The 24,386-nt window shown below is 46.1% G+C and overlaps 1 protein-coding gene across 1 annotated transcript; it reads left to right on the forward strand.

Annotated features, from left to right (window-relative positions):
- Window positions 1-20,671: 20,671 nt before the first annotated feature.
- LOC127318532 (uncharacterized) lies at window positions 20,672-22,099 on the forward strand. The gene is made up of 3 exons (XM_071824038.1): window positions 20,672-21,075; window positions 21,153-21,564; window positions 22,025-22,099. The coding sequence occupies exons 1-3, from the start codon at window positions 20,747-20,749 to the stop codon at window positions 22,097-22,099; spliced, it is 816 nt and encodes a 271-aa protein (XP_071680139.1). The 5' UTR covers window positions 20,672-20,746.
- The last annotated feature ends 2,287 nt before the right edge of the window (window positions 22,100-24,386 follow it).

Consider the following 24,386-nt stretch of genomic DNA (forward strand, 5'->3'; position numbering starts at 1 on the left):
GGACTACTTATTGCCTTCGACCTAAAAACGCACGAAGAGAAGTCGAAGTCGCCAGAAAGCCTCCAGAACGCCGCCACATCGCGAAACTCCGTCTCGGGAGCCAGAAGTCTCCGTTCTGGCACTCTGCCGGGACGGGGAATTGGAGGAGATCATTGCCATCATCACCACCGACGCCTCTCCATCAACCAGCCATGTTTCCCCCATCCATGTGTGAGTAATTCCCCCGCTGTAGGCTGAAGGGGATGGTAGGGATTGGATGAGATTGGTCATGTAATAGCATAAGATTGTTAGGGCATAGTGCCTAGTGTCCGTAATTGGTACTTTGATGATATTGTTGCAACTTGTTATGCTTAATGCTTGTCACTAGGGCCCGAGTGCCATGATCTCAGATCTGAACATGTTATTATTTCGTCATGATATTCATTGTTTATGGTCTTACCTGCAATTTGTATACACATGTCGCTGTCCGGAACCAATGGCCCCGAAGTGACAAGAATCGGGACAACCGGAGGGGATGGTAGTGATGTGAGGATCACATGTGTTCACGGAGTGTTAATGCTTTGCTCCGGTACTCTATTAAAAGGAGTACCTTAATATCCAGTAGATTCCCTTGAGGCCCGACTGCCACCGGCTGGTAGGACAAAAGATGTTGTGCAAGTTTCTCATTGCGAGCACGTACGACTATAATTGGAACACATGCCTATTGATTGCTTTGTACTTGGACACTGTTTTATTATTATCTGCAAATGCCCTGCTATGATTGTTACATGAGTTTCTCTCATCCATGCAACGCCCGTTATCCGTCCCCGTGCCTACAGTATTTTAATCCTGCTGTTTACTATAATCACTACTGCTGTCTTTGTTACTCTGCTTTGTTATTTCACTACTGCTCTTGCTATAAAGCTGTTACCTCTTGATAAACTCTTGCGAGCAAGTCTGTTTCCAGGTGCAGCTGAATTGACAACTCCGCTGTTAAGGCTTTCAAGTATTCTTTGTCTCCCCTTGTGTCGAATCAATAAATTGGGTTATACTACCCGCGAAGACTGCTGCGATCCCCTATACTTGTGGGTCATCAAGACTGTTTTCTGGCGCCGTTGCCGGGGAGCATAGCTTTATTTGGAAGTTCACTTGGATTGATATTGTTCGCTGCAAATTCTCCATCATGGGTAAAACTCGCGATCCTAAAGTCGCCATATTACCATCCACTACAAGAAAAGGTACAACTCTGAGTACCTCTGCTACTCTTGATTCACCATCTGTGATAAGTCAACTTGTTTCACCGCCGCAAGCTTCACTTGCTGGTACTTCTGCTGAATCTGAAAACTCTCATAATATTGATAATGTTTCTGCTGTGCTTGATGATAGTGGTTCATTGGGATCCTTTCTAGATGCTACAATTGCTAGGTCTAGACAAATTGAAAATACTGAAACTCCTAATGAAAATGCTACTACACCTGTTAATTCACCTGAACTTGATTATTCTAGTGATGATCCTGATGAGGATTATGTGGAGCTTAATGATGATTTTATTAATAGATGCAATGCTACTGCTGATGCAAGAAAAATTAAAAAGTTTCTCACACAATATACTGTTAGACATAAGTTATCTCCTGATCCTAAATTTGCCACATCTCCTATATGCATTAAGCATAAAGATTATGATTTTTCTCTTGATCTATCTCATATAGCTATTGTAGAGAAAGCACCCTTTTGTGGTACTGAAAAAGAAAGTTCTGTAGAACACATGATTAAACTTTCTTCTATGAGTAGCTTGTTTTCTGATGATGTCAAGATGCGTACTTACTTTGTCACTAAAATTTTTCCTTTCTCATTAAAGGATGATGCTAAAACTTGGCATAATAATTTGCCTCCTGGTTCTATTAAAAGTCCAACTGAGCTGCGTGATGTTTTCTTTCGAAAGTACTTTCCTGCTAGTGCTCAACATATTGCTTTACAGAAAATTTATAGGTTTGACCAGGGAGATGAAGAGAAATTGCCTGAGGCGTGGGCAAGATTTTGTTCTCTTATCAGAGCTCGACCTGGACATGATTTAGAAAAGAATGATCTACTTGATATATTTTATAGTGGACTAACCATTGAGTCTAGGGCATATTTGGATAGTTGTGCTGGTTGTGTTTTCAGGAAAAGGACTCCAGACGAAGCTGAAGAATTATTGGCTAGAATAAGCCGGAATCATGATGATTGGAATACACCTGAACCAACTCCAACGCCAATATTGAAGAAGAGAGGTTTAATTGAATTGAATGATGAAGATATGAGGGAAGCTAAGAAGTCTCTCAAGGAGAAAGGTATTAAATCCGAAGATGTGAAGAATCTACCTCCCATAGAGGATATATGTGAGATAATTCCCCCTTCATCCATGATTGAGGTAAACTCCCTTCAACGCTTTACTAGGGAAGATATTCCGTATTCGAAACCTCCTGCTCAATGCTTAGATGAGTTTGATCATTATATTGTTAAGCAAGAAAATTTTAATATGAGAGTAGAGAATCATCTAATGGAAAATTCTCAAGCTATTAGCAATTTGCATGATATTGTGGAGAGAACCTCCAATGATGTTAAGATGCTTGTTAAACATTTTCAAATGGTTCAAACTCAAATTGATCAACTCACTAAAGTGCAAAGTGACTTGCTAAAAAATAATTCTAAAGAGAAACATGCTTATGAAGTAACAACTAGAGGTGGTGTCTCTACCCAGGATCCTCTATATCCCGAAGGGCATCCCAAAAGAATTGAACAAGATTCTCAACGCATTGAACCTAGTGCTCCTTCTAAGAAGAAAAAGAAGAAGAAACATAAAAATGTTGTAGAATCCTCTGAACCTGTTAATGATCCTAATAGTATTTCTATCTCCGATGTTGAAACTGAAAGTGGTAATGAACATGATAATGATAATGGTAATGATAAGAATGATGCTTCTGATAAAGAAGAAGTTGAAGATGAACCTGAAAAGCATGCTAAAAATAAAAAAGTATACTAAAGAAGATTTTATTGCTAAGAAACATGGTAATGAAAGAGGACCTTGGGTGCAAAAGCAAATGCCTTTTCCTGCTAAGAAACTAAAATCAAAGGAAGAAGAACACTATAATAAATTTTGTGATTGGATGAAACCTTTATTCTTGCAAATCCCTTTGACTGATGCTATTAAATTGCCTCCTTATTCAAAATATATGAAAGATATTGTTACTAACAAAAGGAAAATCCCCAATGAGGAGATTTCCACTATGCTTGCTAATTACTCTTTCAAAGGCAAAGTGCCAAAGAAGTTGGGCGACCCAGGTATACCTACTATTCCTTGTTCTATTAAGAATAATTATGTTAAAACTGCTCTATGTGATTTGGGAGCCGGTGTTAGTGTTATGCCTTTCTCACTTTATAAGAGACTTTATTTAGATAAGTTGATACCTACTGATATATCTTTGCAAATGGCTGATAAATCTACTGTTATTCCTGTTGGTATATGTGAGGATGTTCCTGTTCAAGTTACTAATAACTGCTTGATATTAACTGATTTTGTTGTGTTGGAAATGCCTGAAGATGATAATATGTCTATTATTCTTGGGAGACCTTTTCTTAACACCGCAGGGGCTGTTATTGATTGCAATAAAGGAAAGGTTACTTTCAATGTTGATGATAAGGAGCATACCGTCTATTTCCCCAAGAGGATTGATAAAGTATGTGGAGTCAATACTATTTCTAATGTGAGAACTATCAAAATTGGAACTATTGATTGTCCTATATATGAGCCTAAAGAAGGTTATCAAAGTCTTATGATTGGATCCATATCAATACAATTCAAGGTAACATGATTGATTTGAAGTTTATTTCTTCATATGCTATGTAAAATTTATTTGGTGGCAAGACTTGATCAACCTTGTCAACAAATACTTTTTATATGCATAGAGGAGATAAACAACATCTCTTTCTTTCTTCCTCCACTTGTTTTAGTTGCTGTAGCACTTTTGATTTGCAAAGTTCCTTAGTTAATTAGAGATTTCAAAAAATTTCCTGGCCAGTAATAATAAACTTAATACCCAGAAATGTGCATTTTTCAAAGTTTTCAAAAATTCACAAAAATTATACCGTTGGTCCTATTTTTCGAAAATGCACCTGGGAGCACCTGGGGATGACCAGTGGGGCACCCCAGGGTGGCACCCCACAGGCCGGCGCGGCCAGCAAGGGGGGCGCGCCACCCTGGCGTGTGGGCCCCCCTTTACCCCACTTTAGCATCTCTTCCTCCCAGACTCTTCTCTCTCCCGAAAAAATCGACACCAGCTTCCTCTCACTCGCATTTTTGCTCAAGAGCTCAGGATTTTTCGATCTCTTTGCTCAGCCCAGATTTCTGTCTAAAATTTGGCACATTTGCTCTCCGGTATGTGACTCCTCCGATTATCCAAGTAGAATTTTGTTTGCTTGAGTATATCTTGAATATTTTGCTGCTGTAGGTAACATGTTTAGTGAGCTTGCATGCTTGTTCTAAGTTGTATAAACTAGCTTTGATGCATGATTAGTACTCTAGCAAGTTCCTATAGTAGTTCCCCTTGATTATATGTCACCAAATCAAATTTTATATTGTTTGTTGAAAAATTTCAGAAAAGGAGGATGAAAAACTTCAACTTTGGAGAAGTGTTTCAGAGAGGGACAACCAGCACCGGAAGGCCCTCTAGGACCGCCACCCGACTCAGGCGATCCTACAATGAGGATGTCATCGCGCCAAGCTTAGCGCCCGAAGAAGACAATGGGGCTCCTAATGCTTCATCTTTCCCATGTTATGATTTTCTGAGAAATGCAGGGTTATTGGATGATTTCTTCACCCTCGTCAACAGGGCGGGCTTAGCCGCCTATGTGGGGGATGAAAGGGAACAATACTACATGCTCACCAAAATCTTCGTCGAGAGCTTCAAGTTCCACAACAAGCAATATGGGCCGACAGTTGCATTCAAGATTTATGGAAATCCTATTACTATGAAATTGGAAGAATTTTGTGTTGCATTGGATATTGCCCCTGTAGGTACATCAAGGAGGATTGATGACAGCCCCCGGGTCTTGTTGGAGCTCTATCGAGGGATCGCCAATGATGATTGTCGCACCATTCAGCGTGGCAAGATAAGAAACATCCAACTCCCCGCCATTAAGTATTTTGCCTATTACATTGCTACTAGCATTCTTGGTAGGGAGAACACTAGCAATATTTCTAGCTACCATCTTGCTTTCTTGAATGCTGCACTTACTGGACAGACACCTTATCATCTTGGTTCTGTTATTGCTCGCCGCCTGTCTAACAGGGGGCCTATTTTTGGAGGAACTATTGCATTGCGCATTTTAACACATTTAAGACTTCCTCTTGATTCTAATGATGTGCCATTAACCCCTAGGAGGCTTGATATTGCTGCTATGAAAAGCCATCATTTTGTTACCGCTAATTCCACTCCAGATAATTTGGTCTATAGAATGTTGTTTCCTGACGGGGCTGAGAAGGAAATTCCTTTGCCCCAGCCAGATTTGTTCAGTATTGACAGGGAACCATGGTCGCGCACTAAGGAGGAGGTGGAGGAAAAGATGAAGATACAAGACTTCCACCAGCAGCATGACTCCGAGGACGCCGAGCCCCCCTACGACTACACCGTCACGTATCCGGGTGCTTCTTCTAGCACATACCCGGAATATGATCCATCTTCGTCGTACTACGGAGATGCAACTTCATGGCCACGATGGGATTGAACTCCACTTAGGCAAAAAGCCTAAGCTTGGGGGGAGGTATACAGGCATCACTCATTCTTTGCATATTATGATTGCTGGATACTTGTATATACTTGTTTAGTTTTTTTGAGTGGTTTTCTAAATGAGAGGGAGATGATATTTGAGGAAGTGCTGCCTGAAAACAGATTCTGGACTGTTACCGAAAAATTCTCAAAATAGCCAGAACGATATTTTGCGAAGCCAATTTTTGTGCACGTTCCCCATGTTGTTATCTAACTTTCATTAGTTGAACACTTTTCGATTTGAGCAGTGGAAGAATTTCTTAAAAATCAAGTACTGTACTGCTGTCAAGTTTGACGAATTTCTGCTGCTTTGTGTTTATGTGACTATTCTAGTTTGCCATTTCTTGTTTTTGCTTTGTTTCTTTCCCAAAACCCAAAAAGACCAAAAATATTTCTGTTGTTTCTCTTCATTATTTGTTTGTTTTTGTTTCTAGCATTTATTTCGCTTTATTTGCTATTGCTAGTTTGCTATAAGAAAACTCAAAAAGATTTTGCTTTGTTTGCTTGTTTCCTTTTGTTCTTGTTTCCAATTTGAAAACTCCAAAAATATTTGCTGTTCTTCTTTGGTTTGTAAAGTTCATTATGAGTTCAATGGTCTTCGGTGGCTGGATCATGGTTTTCATTTCATATTATCCAGGCTACACAAGTGAAGAGCAATAATGATGATCTACGACAATTGGATTGTGGTGAGAGGCTGGTATGAACTCTATTTGTTTTCATTTTTGTACATATACTCATCCATGTGAGCATGCTTAGTTGGTTCATGTGAGGTATATGTCATTTGAGAAAGTCTAGTAGTTCATGATCTCTCATGTTTAGCTCCAATTTATTAATATGAGTAGCATGTCATGGATGTTTGCTTGCATTGTTTTATTCATAAGTAGGTATGGTATTGTGGTATCCTCCTCTGAATAATTCATTTATATCGACTTGGCACATGCTCACGCATGCATATGACTGAACAAAAGTCAATTAAGCCTCGATGATTTATATTGCTTCAGAGTTCTTGTATCACTTTTATGCCTCCGTTAATTTATTTTGCCGCAAGCATGATTATGACAGTTACTGCTCTCTTGATTTGTCGCTCCCCAGTCTATTGCTAGCCTTCACTTGTACTGAGCGGGAACGCTGCTCGTGCTTCCAAACACCTGAAAACCAAGTTGTTCCAAAGTGTCCACCAGAAATACCTATGCATGGCATTTCAAACCATTCCAAGTAAATTCTCATGCGCTACCTTTAAAACCTTCAAAATGCTTCTCAATTTGTGTTAATGTTTTATAGCTCATGAGGAAGTATGTGGTGTTTAACTTTCAACCTTGTCATTTACTCTTGACGGACTTTCATTATGGACTAGTGGCACATCCGCTTATCCAATAATTTTGCAAAAAGAGCTGGCAATGGGATTCCCAGTCCCAAATTAATTAACCTAAATAGACACTCCTCCATGGTATGTGATTGTTGGACGGCACCCGAAGATTCGGTTAGCCATGGCTTGTGTAAGCAAAGGTTGGGGGAGTGTCATCATAATAAAACTAAAATAAAAAGGCACTCCTTCATGGTATGAGATTGTTGGCAGGCACCCGAGGATTCGGTTAGCCATGGTTTGTGAAAGAAAGGTTGGAAGGAGTGCCACATAAACATAAAAATAATTCATGGGAGCCGCTCTTGGAAGTCCGGTTGGCGAGGTAGTTGGTGTACCCATTACCATTCGTTGACAACAACAAACACCTCTCAAAATGATTTTACTCCTGTTTTTAAAAAATGAAAAGCTCTAGCGCATGTTAATCCCTGCTTCCCTCTACGAAGGGTCAATCTTTTACTTTTATGTTGTGTCTCTATTCTTTCTTTGAGCACTATCTTGAGAGCACAACTGTCATTCTTAGTATAATATGCTTGTCTCAAAATATGATTGATTGTGGTATAACCTTGATGCTTTTATCTTTGACAATCACTACTTCTAGTCTTTCTATGAACTTCAGAGGTGCCTGAGCATTTATGTTTTGCTGATCAAATATGGGCAAGCGAGATACCACTCTATCATACTCTCTTATGAACATTGCAATCCTGCTTATATACATGATTCATAATGCTTATTATTAATTGTTGGTACCTCTCCATGATTGACATAGTTGTTAGATGATCTTATTTGTATGCATCTCATTATGAACTGCCTAAGTGTTAGCCATAGCATGAGAATATATACATCATATGAACAAATGTGTTCATGAAAGTTCTTTTATCGCTCAGTTGTTAACTGAATTGCTTGAGGACAAGCAATAAGCTAAGCTTGGGGGGAGTTGATACGTCCAAAACGTATCTACTTTCCCGAACACTTTTGCTATTGTTTTGCCTCTAATTTGTGTATTTTGGATGCAACTAACACGGACTAACGCTGTTTTCAGCAGAATTGCTCTGGTGTCTCGTTTTTGTGCAGAAATCGAACTTTCAGGAAAATCCTCGGAATTTATGCAGAAGGTCCTATTTTCCCAGAATATTGGCGGAGCCAGAAGGGCAAGCCAGGTGGGGGCCCGAGGGCCCCACACACTAGGCCGGCGCGGCCCTAGTGTGTGGCGGCCTCGGTCAGCCCCCGATGCCCTCCTTCGGACTACTTATTGCCTTCGACCTAAAAACGCACGAAGAGAAGTCGAAGTCGCCAGAAAGCCTCCAGAACGCCGCCACATCGCGAAACTCCGTCTCGGGAGCCAGAAGTCTCCGTTCTGGCACTCCGCCGGGACGGGGAATTGGAGGAGATCATCGCCATCATCACCACCGACACCTCTCCATCAACCAGCCATGTTTCCCCCATCCATGTGTGAGTAATTCCCCCGCTGTAGGCTGAAGGGGATGGTAGGGATTGGATGAGATTGGTCATGTAATAGCATAAGATTGTTAGGGCATAGTGCCTAGTGTCCGTAATTGGTACTTTGATGATATTGTTGCAACTTGTTATGCTTAATGCTTGTCACTAGGGCCCGAGTGCCATGATCTCAGATCTGAACATGTTATTATTTCATCATGATATTCATTGTTTATGGTCTTACCTGCAAGTTGTATACACATGTCGCTGTCCGGAACCAATGGCCCCGAAGTGACAAGAATCGGGACAACCGGAGGGGATGGTAGTGATGTGAGGATCACATGTGTTCACGGAGTGTTAATGCTTTGCTCCGGTACTCTATTAAAAGGAGTACCTTAATATCCAGTAGATTCCCTTGAGGCTCGGCTGCCACCGGCTGGTAGGACAAAAGATGTTGTGCAAGTTTCTCATTGCGAGCACGTACGACTATAATTGGAACACATGCCTATTGATTGCTTTGTACTTGGACACCGTTTTGTTATTATCTGCAAATGCCCTGCTATGATTGTTACATGAGTTTCTCTCATCCATGCAACGCCCGTTATCCGTCCCCGTGCCTACAGTATTTTAATCCTGCTGTTTACTATAATCACTACTGCTGTTTTTGTTACTCTGCTGCTGTTATTTCACTACTGCTACTGCTATAAAACTGTTACTACTGATAAACTCTTGCGAGCAAGTCTGTTTCCAGGTGCAGCTGAATTGACAACTCCGCTGTTAAGGCTTTCAAGTATTCTTTGTCTCCCCTTGTGTCGAATCAATAAATTGGGTTATACTACCCGCGAAGACTGCTGCGATCCCCTATACTTGTGGGTCATCAATCCTGATGCGTCTTCTCTTGACAAAGAAGATGGCTTGGAGTTTGCGTACCTACCGCACTTGACTTGTGCTCACTGAAGTGTGGGACCTCACGCATGGGCACCACACGTAAGTGACAGACCTGTTGGTGTAAAAACTCGGTTGATTATTATACTACTACATTTGTACAAAGTTTCCTATGGATTCAAGGGTACGAAAGCCAAGTTAACTCATTTACATGACATTATTTTTCCATGAAGCCAAGTTAACTCATCTATCAATTGGTACATTTTGGAGTGACTAAATCTTGGTCAAACCAATGACCTGACCAAGATTCAAATGGGCATAAAAATTCAAAAAAATCAAAAAAAATGAAAAACAAAAACACGCCGTCTTCTTATGTCATATAGTAAGCATTCAAAGTGATAAACAAGGTCTGACATATTCAAACCACAAAAATCATGTATCTACCCCCTAACCCTAAACTCTGTCTTATGAAGTCAAGCACGATGAGAAGTTGTTTTGGGTTTCAAACATGGACATTTCAAAAACCATCCCAAAAGCTTCATTTTGGAGTTTCTAAGAATGATACAAGCTTACCTTTTCATTTTCATGTGTTAAACTTGTTTAAATCTTGGTCAAACTTAGGATTTGACCAAGATTCAAATGGGCGTAAAAATACTTAGAAATCTAGCATGAAGAAAAATGGTTTTGGCTTTCAAACATGGAAATTTAAAAACCTACCAAAAGCTTCATTTTAGAGTGACCAAGAAGGATACAGGCTTACCTTTTCATTTTCATGTTTTAAACTTGTTTAAATCCTGGTCAAAACTAGGATTTGACCAAGATTCAAATGGGTATAAAAAAATAAAAAACGCACATAGCCTTTTTATGCCATATTATAATGCATGAGCATTCAAGTTGATAAACATGGTCTAGACATATTCAAAATATAAAAATCATGTATCTACCCTGGCCCTAACCTTAAACTCTGTATTATGGAGTCAAGCATGTGAAGAGAAGTGGTTTTGGGTTTTAAACATGGAAATTTCAAATTGATGAACAAGGTCTACGCATATTCAAAACAGAAAAAAGCATGTATCTACCCCTAACCCTTTACTATGTCTTATGAAGTCAAGCATGAAGAGAAGTGGTTTTGGGTTTCAAACATGGAAATTTCAAGAACCCCCCAAAGCGTCATTTTAGAGTGACTAAGAAGGATCCATGCTTACCTTTTATTTTCATGTTTGAAACATGTTCAAATCTTAGTCAAAAAAATGAAAACCAAAGCACATAGTATTCTTATGTCATATAGTAAGCATTCAAGTTGATAAACACAGTCTAAACAAGGATACACGCTTCCCTTTTCATTTTCATGTTTTATACTTGTTTAAATCTTGGTCAAACCTAGGATTTCACCAAGATTCAAAATGTGCAGCAAAATTCAAAAAAAATAGAAAAATTAAAAACCAAATTAAAGCACATAGTTTTCTTATGTCATATAGTAAGCATTAAAGTTGATAAAACAAGGTCTAGACACATATTCAAACAAGACAAATCATGTATCTATATATACCCCTAACCCCTAAACTCTATCTTATGAAGTCAACAGCATGAAGAGAAGTGGTTTTGGGTTTCAAACATGGAAATTTCAAAAACCTCCCAAAAGCTTCATTTTAGAGTGACTAATATATATAAGAAGGATCCATGCTTACCACCTTTTCATTTTCATGTTTTAAACTTGTTTAAACATGTGTCAAATTAAACCTAGGATTTGACCAAAAGATTCAAATGGGCATAAAATTCAAAAAAAATCAGAAAAATGAAAAACAAAAGCATATAGTCTTCTTATGTCATATAGTAAGCATTCACGTTGATAAACAAGGTTTGGACATATTCAAACCTAGGCAAATCATGTATCTACCCCCTAGCCCCTAAACTCTATCTTATGAAGTCAAGCATGAAGAGAAGTGGTTTTGGGTTTCAAACATGAAAATTTCAAGAACATCCCAAATACTTCATTTTAGAGTGACTAAGAAGGATACAGGCTTACCCTTCTCATTTTCATGTTTTATACTTGTTTAAATCTTGGTCAAACCTAGGATTTGACAAAGATTCAAATGTGCATCAAAATTAAAAAAAATCATAAAAATTAAAAACGAAAGCACATAGTTTTCTTATGTCATATAGTAAGCATTAAAGTTGATAAACAAGGTCTAGATATATTCAAACAAGAAAAATCATGGGTATCTACCCCTAACCCTAAACTCTGTCTTATGTAGTCAAGCATGAAGAGAAGTGGTTTTGGGTTTCAAACTTGGAAATTTCAAGAACCTCCCAAAATATTCATTTTAGAGTGTCTAAGAAGGATCCATGCTTACCTTTTCATTTTCATGTTTTAAACTTGTTTACATCTTGGTCATAACTAGTATTTGACCAAGATTCAAATGGGCATGAAATTAAAAAAACAAAAAAATGAAAAACCAAAGTACATAGTCTTCTCATGTCATATAGTAAGCATTCAAGTTGATAAACAAGGTCTAAACATATTCAAACAAGACAAATCATGTATCTACCCCCTAAGCCTAAACTCTTTCTTATGAAGTCAAGCATGAAGACAAGTGGTTTTGTGTTTCAAACATGGAAATATCAAAAACCTCCCAAAAGCTTCATTTTAGAGTGACTAAAAAGGATCCATGCTTACCTTTTCATTTTCATGTTTTAAACTTGTTCAAATCTTGGTCAAACTTATGATTTGACCAAGATTCAAATGGGCATAAAAATTGGGAGGAATGGTACATGAATTACAATTCAAGAAAACACAAGGTAACTTAAATACTTGGATGCCCCAAAGATGTGTGGAAGCCCAAAACAATGGCAAAACATGTGCGCACGTAGCATCAAATTCAAGAAGAACACATACCAGGCACCAATAGTTTGACCTAAATTTGAAATCAAAGAGAAGGTGGTTAGAAAAAAATCGAAATTGGCAAAGCAAAGCATGAAATCATGAATTTGTGATGCACTATACCTATGAAAAGTATAAAACAATGCATACCAAAATGATTTTTTTAGAGGAATACTAGTTCAACTTATTTAATTTTATATTAGTAGCCCAAAATCGAACCAGTAGTTGGATATTTTTGAACTTGATCTGTAGTAGTGGGCAAAACCCTAGATTAACCTATTTAATCATAGATTCGTAGGTCGATTTTTTTATCTTTTTTTATTACTATGCAGCACACGTGTGTTTGCCCGTCGAGTGAAACTCGGAGGAAGAGGGATCACTCGGAAGGAGAGAAGAAGGGAGAGACTTATGGTGTCTCCCCTTTTTCGGGTGATGATGTTGACTGTTCTGCAGGTTTTGTCAGTGAGCAGGAGGTGCGAGCGAGCGAGTCGAGCGAGGGCGAGAATGAGAGAATTTTTTTTTGTGATAGGGACAACCGAAGGATCCTGAAGGGCCCAAGGACTTCCAATACGCATCCTGATGCGTCTTCTCTTGACAAATAATATGGCTTGGAGTTTGCGTACCTACCGCACTTGACTTGTGCTCACTGAAGTGTGGGACCTCACGCATGGGCACCACACGTAAGTGAAAGACCTGTTGGTGTAAAAACTCGGTTGATTATTATACTACTACATTTGTACAAAGTTTCCAATGGATTCAAGGGTACGAAAGCCAAGTTAACTCATTTACATGACATTATTTTTCCATGAAGCCAAGTTAACTCATCTATCAATTGGTACATTTTGGAGTGACTAAATCTTGGTATAACCTATGACCTGACCAAGATTCAAATGGGCATAAAAATTCAAAAAAATCAAAAAAATGAAAAACAAAAACACGCCGTCTTCTTATGTCATATAGTAAGCATTCAAGGTGATAAACAAGGTCTGACATATTCAAACCACAAAAATCATGTATCTACCCCCTAACCCTAAACTCTGTCTTATGAAGTCAAGCACGATGAGAAGTTGTTTTGGGTTTCAAACATGGACATTTCAAAAACCATCCCAAAAGCTTCATTTTGGAGTTTCTAAGAATGATACAAGCTTACCTTTTCATTTTCATGTGTTAAACTTGTTTAAATCTTGGTCAAACCTAGCTAGGATTTGACCAAGAGATTCAAATGGGCATAATAATTCAAAAAAAAAACATAAAGCGCATGGTCTTCTTATGTCATTTAGTAAGGCATTCAAGTTGATAAACAAGGTCTAGAAATATTTAAAACAGACGAATCATGTATCTACCGCCTAACCATAAACTTTGTCTTGTAAAGTCAAGCATGAAGAGAAGTGGTTTGGGTTTCAAACATGGAAATTTCAAAAACCTCCCAAAAGCTTCATTTTAGAGTGACTGAGAAGGATCCAGGCTTACCCTTTTCATTTTCATGTTTTAAACTTGTTCAAATCTTGGTCAAACTTAGGATTTGACCAAGATTCAAATGGGCGTAAAAATACTTAGAAGTCTAGCATGAAGAAAAATGGTTTTGGCTTTCAAACATGGAAATTTAAAAACCTCCCAAAAGCTTCATTTTAGAGTGACCAAGAAGGATACAGGCTTACCTTTTCATTTTCATGTTTTAAACTAGTTTAAATCCTGGTCAAAACTAGGTTTGACCAAGATTCAAATGGGTATAAAAAAATAAAAAACGCACATAGCCTTTTTATGCCATATTATAATGCATGAGCATTCAAGTTGATAAACATGGTCTAGACATATTCAAAATAGAAAAATCATGTATCTACCCTACCCCTAACCCCTAAACTCTATCTTATGAATTAAGTCAACAACATGAAGAGAAGTGGTTTTGGGTTTCAAACATGGAAATTTCAAAAACCTCCCAAAGCTTCATTTTAGAGTGACTAATATATATAAGAAGGATCCATGCTTACCACCTTTTCATTTTCATATTTTAAACTTGTTTAAACATGTGTCAAATTAAACCTAGGATTTGACCAAAAGATTCAAATGGGCATAAAATTCAAAAAAATCAAAAAAATGAAAAACAAAAGCATGTAGTCTTCTTATGTTATATAGTAAGCATTCAAGTTGATAAACAAGGTTTGGACATATTCAAACATAGACAAATCATGTATCTACCCCCTAGCCCCTAAACTCTATCTTATGAAGTCAAGCATGAAGAGAAGTGGTTTTGGGTTTCAAACATGAAAATTTCAAGAACATCCCAAATACTTCATTTTAGAGTGACTAAAAAACGCACATAGCCTTTTTATGCCATATTATAATGCATGAGGATTCAAGTTGATAAACATGGTCTAGACATATTCAAAATAGAAAAATCATGTATCTACCCTGGCCCTAACCTTTAACTCTGTATTATGGAGTCAAGCATGTGAAGAGAAGTGGTTTTGGGTTTCAAACATGGAAATTTCAAATTGATGAACAAGGTCTACGCATATTCAAAACAGAAAAAAGCATGGATCTACCCCTAACCCTTAACTATGTCTTATGAAGTCAAGCATGAAGAGAAGTGATTTTGGGTTTCAAACATGGAAATTTCAAGAACCCCCCAAAGCTTCATTTTAGAGTGACTAAGAAGGATCCATGCTTACCTTTTATTTTCATGTTTGAAACATGTTCAAATCTTGGTGTTATCACCAGAATTTGACCGAGTCAGAGGTGGGCCGCGATCAAGATGGGCTTGAAGAATATACATGGAAGGAATACATGAATCAGCCTTATATGCAAAGTTTGGGCTAGGTCGCCCGTGTATCTGTAATATAGTAGGATACGTATCGATTACATAGAGTTTGGCTCGTGCCCGGTTGGGATTATTCCCACGTTAGAAAGTCTACGGACTATAAATATGTATCTAGGGTTTATGAAATAAACAACAATCACGTTCACCACAAACCAATCTAGGCGCATCGCCAACTCCCTTGTCTCGAGGGTTTCTTCCGGGTAAGCATCATGCTGCCTAGATCGCATCTTGCGATCTAGGCAGTACACGTTTATTCGCTGTTCATGCGTTGCTCGTACTGAAGCCTTTTTGATGGCGAGCAACGTAGTTATCTTAGACGTGTTAGGGTTAGCATTGTTCCTCGTATCATATGCTGTCGTCGTGCAACCCTGAGATGTCTAGCCGCCCTTACGCCTATCTTAGGTGTAAGGGCAGCACCCCGCTTGATCATTATTTAGTAGATCCGATCCGTTATGGTTGCTCCTTGTTCTTCAAGGATTAGTTTAATATCTGCATAGTTAGGCCTTACAAACGGGTTGAAGGATCCAGTGGCGCGTAGGGTGTAGTTTGCTAGCCCTAGACAGGATGTTCCGAGGATCAACTGCGTGTTGGTTTTTAGGCCTTGCCTAGGGTCGGTTTACGATCACCGTGCGTGGCCGCCAGGCTCAATCACGAGTAGGATGTTCCGATTATGTGGTGAAAACCCTAAATCGTAATAGGTCGTTTTAGCTTTATACTGATCAAGCAGGACCACCATATATTCGTACACCCCGTACGAATCATGGGTGGATCGGCTCTTTGAGCCGATTCATAGGACAACCTGAGAGCCGATCGAGGCTCGTATTTAATGTTTACGTGTATGCCATGCAGGAAACTAAGCGAGGCACCTCCATCACCTTCCTGACCAGGTATAGGTCAGGTGGCACGCCCCTGCCCCCGCATCGGACGTGCGTGCCGAGTCTTTGCGGGCCGTCGCTCGGAGGGACCAGGGCCAGCCGCAGTCCTGGGAGCCTCCCGGCTCTACCGTGTTGCCCGTCGCTGCTCGCCGGTGGGTTTCTGACCGCAACACATTCTGGCACGCCCGGTGGGTTTCTCTCAGAATGTGTTGCGGTCAGAAACCCACCGGCGAGCAGTGACGGGCAACACGGTAGAGCCGGGAGGCTCCCAGGACTGCGGCTGGCCCTGGTCCCTCCGAGCGACGGCCCGCAAAGACTCGGCACGCACGTCCAATGCTGGTGCAAGGGCGTGCCACCTGACCTATACCTGGTCAGGAAGGTGATGGAGGTGCCTCGCTTAGTTTCCTGCATGGCATACACGTAAACATTAAATACGAGCCTCGATCGGCTCTTAGGTTGTCCTGTGAATCGGCTCAAAGAGCCGATCCACCCATGATTCGTACGGGGTGTACGAATATATGGTGGTCCTGCTTGATCAGTATAAAGCTAAAATGACCTACTACGCTTTAGGGTTTTCAGCCCATAATCGGAACATCCTACTCGTGATTGAGCCTGGCGGCCACGCACGGTGATCGTAAACCGACCCTAGGCAAGGCCTAAAAACCAACACGCAGTTGATCCTCGGAACATCCTGTCTAGGGCTAGCAAACTACACCCTACGCGCCACTGGATCCTTCAACCCGTTTGTAAGGCCTAACTATGCAGATATTAAACTAATCCTTGAAGAACAAGGAGCAACCATAACGGATCGGATCTACTAAATAATGATCAAGCGGGGTGCCGCCCTTACACCTAAGATAGGCGTAAGGGCGGCTAGACGTCTCAGGGTTGCACGATGATGACCCACAAGTATAGGGGATCGCAACAGTCTTCGAGGGAAGTAAAACCCAATTTATTGATTCGACACAAGGGGAGACAAAGAACACTTGGAAGCCTTAACAGCGGAGTTGTCAATTCAGCTGCACCTGGAAACAGACTTGCTCACAAGAGTTTATCAGTAGTAACAGTTTTATAGCAGTAGCAGTAGTGAAATAACAGCAGCAGAGTAACAGAGACAGCAGTAGTGATTTTAGTAAACATCAGGATTAAAATACTGTAGGCACGGGGACGGATGACGGGCGTTGCATGGATGAGAGAAACTCATGTAACAATCATAGCAGGGCATTTGCAGATAATAATAAAACGGTGTCCAAGTACAAAGCAATCAATAGGCATGTGTTCCAATTATAGTCGTACGTGCTCGCAATGAGAAACTTGCACAACATCTTTTGTCCTACCAGCCGGTGGCAGCCGGGCCTCAAGGGAAACTACTGGATATTAAGGTACTCCTTTTAATAGAGTACCGGAGCAAAGCATTAACACTCCGTGAACACATGTGATCCTCACATCACTACCATTCCCTCCGGTTATCCCGATTTCTGTCACTTCGGGGCCATCGGTTCCGGACAGCGACATGTGTATACAACTTGCAGGTAAGATCAATAAACAATGAATATCATGATGAAACAATAACATGTTCAGATCTGAGATCATGGCACTCGGGCCCTAGTGACAAGCATTAAGCATAACAAGTTGCAACAATATCATCAAAGTACCAATTACGGACACTAGGCACTATGCCCTAACAATCTTATGCTATTACATGACCAATCTCATCCAATCCCTACCATCCCCTTCGGCCTACAGCGGGGGAATTACTCACACATGGATGGGGGAAACATGGCTGGTTGATGTAGAGGCGTTGGCGGTGATGATGGCGATGATCTCCTCCAATTCCCCGTCCCGGCGGAGTGCCAGAACTGAGACTTCTGGCTCCCGCGACGGAGTTTCGCGATGTGGCGGCGTTCTGGAGGCTTTCTGGCGACTTCGACTTCTCCCCGTGCGTTTTTAGGTCGAGGCCAATAAGTAGGCCAAATGTCGTGGTATTGTCACGGCATATGCCATAGGGTGGCTAAACGAAGTGGTTCCTGAGGGATCTCACGGCGGTATCCGGAAGCGGGTATGGGCACGAGCGACACGGCGACGTACCCAGGTTCGAGGCCCTCCGGTGGAGGTAAAACCTCTACTCCTGCTATGAGTGTATATGATGATCACACAGTACAGTGGTGCTCCTAGAGCTGTGTCCGGCTTGCCCTGAGAGGCTAAGGGAGATGATGATCTCTCTCACAGGGCAGCTCTGTAGGTAGGTGAAAGCAATGAAATGATCGATCCCCTGCACGAGAGGGGGTAGTGCGGCTTATATAGGCACCGGCACTTTACATATAAGACCCTATAGTTTACTGGCCGGCTGGGCCGGCGGCGGCTTCCGCTCCTTCCCGAGGCGGTGACGTCAGGAGTGGTTGAGGCATCGTGGCCTGTCCCATCCGGCTGCCACGGTCAGCGGTATGGAGGAGGTGTCCCTGTCGCCGTCAGCCGCTGTAGCCAGTACGGATCGTCGTAAGCCCTGACGGCCTGTCCGGCGCGAGGCACTATTGCTCTACAGTGCCCCGCGTATCACGGAAGATGGAGTCAGCGTGGACTTTGGGAACCCGGATCACCTACCCGGTTCCTTCCAGTGCAAGACTCGCCAGCCTCGAGTCGGTCTGAGGTACAAACCCCAGTCGGATATGGCTTGTAGAAGCCGGCCCAACTACAGCATTGGTGGCCGTAGCTAGGCCGACTAGGACCTAGAGCCAGCCGGCTTCCAGACCAGCCGGCCACGGCGCCAGCCGGCTGCTCCTCAGCCGGCCTTTGCCGCGAGCCGGCCAGTGGCCAGCCGGCTGCTCCGCGTCCATTGCCCTATCCGGGGTCTTCCCCCCGACATTAGCCCCCGAAGCTGGCAAGGTCCTGCGTCCAGAAGGACCTAGGCAGGTTTTCCCGGCTTCTCGAGTATATTAGACGGCACTTGGAGGGGCCGACTGAGAATTTCCATTCAGCCGGCTGCGCCCTCATCCGGCTCGTTCCTGCCGGCTGCTTCTAGCCGGCCGCTTTTTACACTTGTGCAGTTTTTTGCTTTCTCGCGAGATCTGATGGCGCCTCCGCCTTGCTGATGAATTTTGGCTTGAGTGGAACTTTTGGTCCGGCTCCGGCTTGCGGCGCGCCGGAGTCTCCGCCGCCTCGGGTCCTGCGCCCGACTTGACCGGTCTGACGCCTGGCCCGGTGGTCGGTTCGTCTGGTCACATCAATGCTCCCCCGGATCCGGTGCGGTAATGGGCGACGTGGTGTGGCCGTTTTCGGTAACCGTCGTGGACGTGGGAGGAGTTACGGCGCGGTTACGGCGCAGTAAATCCGGCGACGTGGGAGGAGTTACGGCCCACGACCGCCACTTGGAGGCCAACCGCCCGCGTCGGGTGGCTATAAATGCCGCGGGGGGGCGCCCCGAGGCGGCCACTTGCCATTTCTTCTTCCTCGCACTCTTGCTCCCATCGCTATCCTCTGCGCGCTCGAGCTCGCCGCTGCTCCGGCGAACATCTTCCGCTGGCGAACTCCGGCGGGCGAATCTCCACCGATCCGCCGCCGCCACCCCGCCAATCCGGCGCCACGGGGCCGCGCGTCTCGACGGAGCGTCCTCAGCCGCCGCTGTCGCCGCCGCGATCGCAAGGTTCTTCCTCGCCGTTCAGCCTCTCCTGGTCATCTTCTTCCTCGACCTCGTCAATGGCGTCCCCCAGTGGATCGTGGAGGGGCTCCTACATGCGGGAGGACGACATCGAACGCCTGGTGCGCCTCCGGCGAGTCCCGCGGTCGATCATCACGCGGGTGCCCGGCGAGGAGGTGGAGCCCGAGCCGCGGCCCGGCGAGCGCGTCGTCTTCGGCGCGCACCTCGACCGCGGGCTGGGTCTGCCGGCTTCGCCGTTCTTCCGGCAATTCCTCGACCACTTCGGCCTTCAGCCGCACCACCTGCCGGCCAACGCGTGCGTCCTCCTGAGCTGCTTCGTAGCGTTCATGGAGGCTTACGCCGGCTTGTGGCCCGACATCGACTTCTGGAGCCGGCTCTTCTTCTTGAAGGCGCAGACCAACGACGGCCGCCTGCGAGCCTGCGGCGCCGCCTCGATCTACACCCGACCTGGTACGCCTTTCCCCAAGATCCCCACCGTCGACTCGGTGAAGAGCGGCAAATGTCATTCTTCTACGTGCGCAACGAGGGGGAGCTCGTCGACCGGATCAACCTGCCGGAGTTCAATCCGGCTCCTCCAGTCGGCCGGATCAACTGGAGCCACAACGCCCGCTCGACGGACCAGAACGCCGAGGTGAACCTGCTCTGGGATCTCCTGGCGACAGCCACCGCTGGCGGGCTGACTGCTGAGGATCTTCTCTGCACCATCGCCGAGCGCCGGGTGCTGCCGCTCCAGATGCGCACCCACAAGATCGGGCACATGTCCGGCCGGTTCGATCCGAACCGGACGTCCAAGGTGCCGCTCACCAAGGCCCAGGTGGCCAGCCGGGTGAACCACATCACCAAGGCGAACCTGGCGGAGGACTGGAGCTACGGGCTGGTGCCCTGCGACAGGAACCATCCACCGGCGCGGGTAAGCTTCGTGCCTCTGCCATCTTCCGGCTTGCGGCTGCGAGGCCGACTTCCTTTTTCTTCTGCCGACTTCCGGCTATGCTCATGTTTTTCTGTCTTTCTAGGTTTTTGAGCGCCAGAACGCCGAGGACGGCGACCTGGCGATGAAGAGGTGGACGCCGGATCTCGTCGATCCGGCTGACCAAGCCGGCGACCATGCCGGCGACGACGACCTGCCGCAGGCGCCTGGTCTAGGCGGCCAGGGGGAGCACAATCCGCCCCCTTCACCAGAGCACCAGGAGGAGGAGGAGGAGGAGCCGGCGACGTCCGGCACGGGGCCAATCCCCGCCGTGCCTCTGCGCACGAGGCCGCCAAGCACCACGGCGACTTCGGCGCCCAAGGGCACGAAGAGAGCCGGCTCCACCGCCGCCGCGGAGTCGAGGGCGAAGAAGCAGCGCCGGCGGCAGCCGAAGAAGGTCCCGGAGCAGGCCGGGTGAGTTCTCTCTCGTTTTCTTGTTTGATTCCTTTTCTTTCCTTTTATGCTTATTATCTTTCTGTTTATCCGGCTAGGGCCCCTATCAAGTTTGCCCAGGGCGGCGGCTCCCGGCAAGCTCCGCGCGTTGTGTCGCCGCTTCCGCGCCAGAGGAGGGAGCAGACGCCACAGCCTTCCTCGCGCGCACCTACGCCGCCGCCGCCTGCGACAGGGGCTTCTTCCTTTGCCGTGCCGCTGGCCTCAGCGCCAGATCGCGGCGCGCGGGTCGAGCCAACGCGGCAGCCGACGCTGGACGACATGTTCCCGCGCCGGACACCTCTTCTGGACCCAGCCGGCGGGGCCGGGCGGGGCATGCCGCCTTCGGCCGGGGCCGGAGCCGGCGGGGCTGCTCCTAGGACTGGCGCTGGCAGGGGCCGCGCCGCTGCGGCCGGAGCCGGCAGCAGGCCCACCGTGGTGGAGTTGGACGAGAGTCCGGAGGGGGCGCCCCAGGCGCCGGAGACAACTGGGCCGGCTGGGCCATCCGCTGCGCCCGGAGCGACGCCGCCGCCGCAGCCGACGAGGGACGAGCCGACCAGGCAGGAGCCGGCTAGGGACGAGCCGGTGCGCACGGAGGGCGCCGACTCGCGCGCGCTGGTGAGGACGGAGGGCGCAGCGGGCCCGTCTGAGGGCCTTCACGTGGCCAAGGGTGCCCGGCTGGTGGCTGTGCCGTCCGCCTCCGACTCCAGCTTCGGCTCGGCAGGAACCATGGAGAGGGCATGGCATCAGGCGAACTCCTGCGAGGTACTCAGCCGGGAGGGGCAGCCTGGCACGGCGCCCATGAAGATGCTTTTCTCCGGCTATCGCGCCAGCCTCAAGACCAAGGCCGCCGAGACCCTTGCCCCGGTGGCGACGCTGGAGGATGCCGAGAAGGTGTGTTTTCTTTTCTTCTGCGATTTTCTTGTCCTGGTAGCCCTCCGAGACGTGGGCCGGCTGCCTGAAGCCGGCTCAGGTTTCGTCTAAACAACTGATTCTTTCAGACGGTTGAGGAGCGGCGCACCTTCTTGTACAACCAGGTGGTGACCAGCTACCACAAGGCTAAGATCGAGCGAGCCGGCTTGGCTCGCGAGCTGGAGGCTGTCAAGGGTAAGCTCTATGCTTCTTTCGACTTGATGTCTTGTTTCTTTTTTAATCTTAGTTGGCTGACATTTCTTTCCGGCCGCCTCGCAGTTGAGGCCGCCAAGGTCCCGCAGCTGGAGTCGGATCTCCGAGCCGCTCGCGCGCAGTGCGCCGAGAGCGAGGAGGCGGGCCGATCTGCCGCAGCCAAGCTCAAGCTGGCTGAGCAGGAGCTGACACGGCTGCGCCTGCTGGAGAAGAACCACATCACCGAGCTCAACTCCCTCAGGACGGCGGAGAAGGAGAAGGTGGATGATCTGAGCCGGCGGCTGTCGGAGGTGGAGAAGCAGCGGCTTGTGCTGCGGGGAGGAGGTCACCGCCAAGTCTACGGAGCTGACGGCTACCGCCAAGCGTTGGACCGACGATTTCAGCGCGCTTGATCGCGGCTTGGCGGGTGAGTGCATCTTTATGTTCCTTCCCTTTGCCGGCTTTCGGCTGTCGGTTGCCGATTTTCGTTGGTAGCCGGCAGCAGAAACTTCTTATTCCTTCGCTACCCTCGTCTTCGGGCTGGCGGCAGTCGGTTCTTGCCGGCTGCCGCCAGGCTTTTCCTTTTGGTTTAGGACTTCGAAAATTTGCATTTTTCAGCTTATTTCGGCTTTGATGGTTTCTGACTTGCTTCTTCTTCTTGCAGCGGCCTTCCCGGAGACGCAGAGGCGGCTTTGGCAGCCGTTGGCGTCGCGCGCGATTCCAGGAGGCGGGAAACCGGCGAGGGCAGCTCGGAGTACTTCTCCATGGAGGACCATCTGGCGTCCATGGCTGCCCGCATCGAGCCCGTCACCAAGCTCGGCTGGGAGCTGCGGAAGGCGGCCGAAGAGCTGGTGCCCATGCTTTGTGGCACAGGAGGCGGCGCGCCGCAAGACATCTCCGGCCTCATCTCTTCGATGGAGCGGGCGCCGGACCGCTTCCTCGACTGGAAGGAGTCGGCCACGCGCGCCGGCGCCGACATGGCGCTGTCCTTCGTCCTCTCCTGGTACAACGAGGTGGACCTGGGGCAGCTTGAGTTCCGGCGAGCTGGCGTGGAGGACAAGCTCCCGGCTGAGCTCAAGGCCGCCCGCCTTGCTCGAGCCAGCACCATCGCCGGCTTCGTCGACAAGGCCCTCTTCGTCGCGGACCCGAACCCTCCTCCATCCGATGAAGAATACATGGATGATGAGGAGGCGGAAGACGTGCCTGAGGACGACCCGGCCGCCGGCTCCACTGATGCCCCTCCGGCTTAGATTTCCTGCTTTTCAGTTGTTCTTTTGCAAGACAGTTTGTTAAATCCCCGGGATGCCGGGTGCAGATGTAAGACAATATTATCGCCTTTTAATTATGCCACACTTTAATGTGTTTGTTAACCAATTATGTGCCGAGTTGCTTTCTTTCGACTCGTTCGCTTTTTCCCATCCGCCCCACTCTTTGGCTGTGCCCTTGCCGGTCGTACGTCCGACTTGCGGTCCGTCGCCGGGTCAAGAGCGGGCCGCTGGGTGAGGCCGATAGTATTTCAGTCGAACGGGCTAAATTCGGCAATCCGGCACTTATGGGAAAAGTTGCAAGTCAACTCGCTTTTACTCTTTCCCTTAGTCGTTTTTCGCGTGCCGGCTCACTAGGCCTTACTCCCGCCAGCCGGACAGCCGGGTTGCGGTCTGTAGCTGGTCGGAAGCCGGCTGTCGGAAACCGGATCGCGGTACTGAGCCGACCGCGTGAGAGGGTTCAAGCCAATTGGCGAAACAAGGTAAAGTATGCGAAAAACTTGTCGGAAACGGCGCTCTTGGCGCGAGCTTTTTCATAACTCACAAAGGGGATACAAGGGATACATACATTCCTGCTCTCATGCGTAAAATGGGCGGAGCAACCTGACATTCCAGGGACGTTTAGTCTCCTCGTCAGCCTTGTCCGGCATGTTTTTCTTAGCCTCTTGGGCATCTATGAGATAGTAGGAATCATTGCCTACCGCCTTGCTCACGATGAAGGGACCCTCCCATGGGGATGACAGTTTATGCTGTCCGGCTGTCCGCTGGATCAGCCGGAGCACTAGGTCTCCTTCTCGGAATGCTAAGGGCTGGACCTTCCGGCTGTGATAGCGTCGGAGGCTTTGCTGGTAGATGGTGGATCTAGACTCAGCCAGCAGCCGGGCCTCTTCGACCAGGTCGACTCCATCTTCGCGAGCTTCTTTGGCT

The sequence above is a fragment of the Lolium perenne genome, chromosome 7, assembly GCF_019359855.2.
Source record: "Lolium perenne isolate Kyuss_39 chromosome 7, Kyuss_2.0, whole genome shotgun sequence".
Classification (NCBI taxonomy): Eukaryota; Viridiplantae; Streptophyta; class Magnoliopsida; order Poales; family Poaceae; genus Lolium; species Lolium perenne.

What these genes read in the sequence shown, in the direction of transcription:
- LOC127318532 (XM_071824038.1), top strand. Translation starts at nt 20,747, where the DNA reads ATGAAGAGGTGGACGCCGGATCTCGTCGATCCGGCTGACCAAGCCGGC. An exon ending in AAGGTCCCGGAGCAGGCCGG is followed by an intron (nt 21,076 to 21,152) that starts GTGAGTTCTCTC and finishes TTATCCGGCTAG; the next exon opens with GGCCCCTATCAAGTTTGCCC. An exon ending in GTCCGGAGGGGGCGCCCCAG is followed by an intron (nt 21,565 to 22,024) that starts GCGCCGGAGACA and finishes TTGTCCTGGTAG; the next exon opens with CCCTCCGAGACGTGGGCCGG.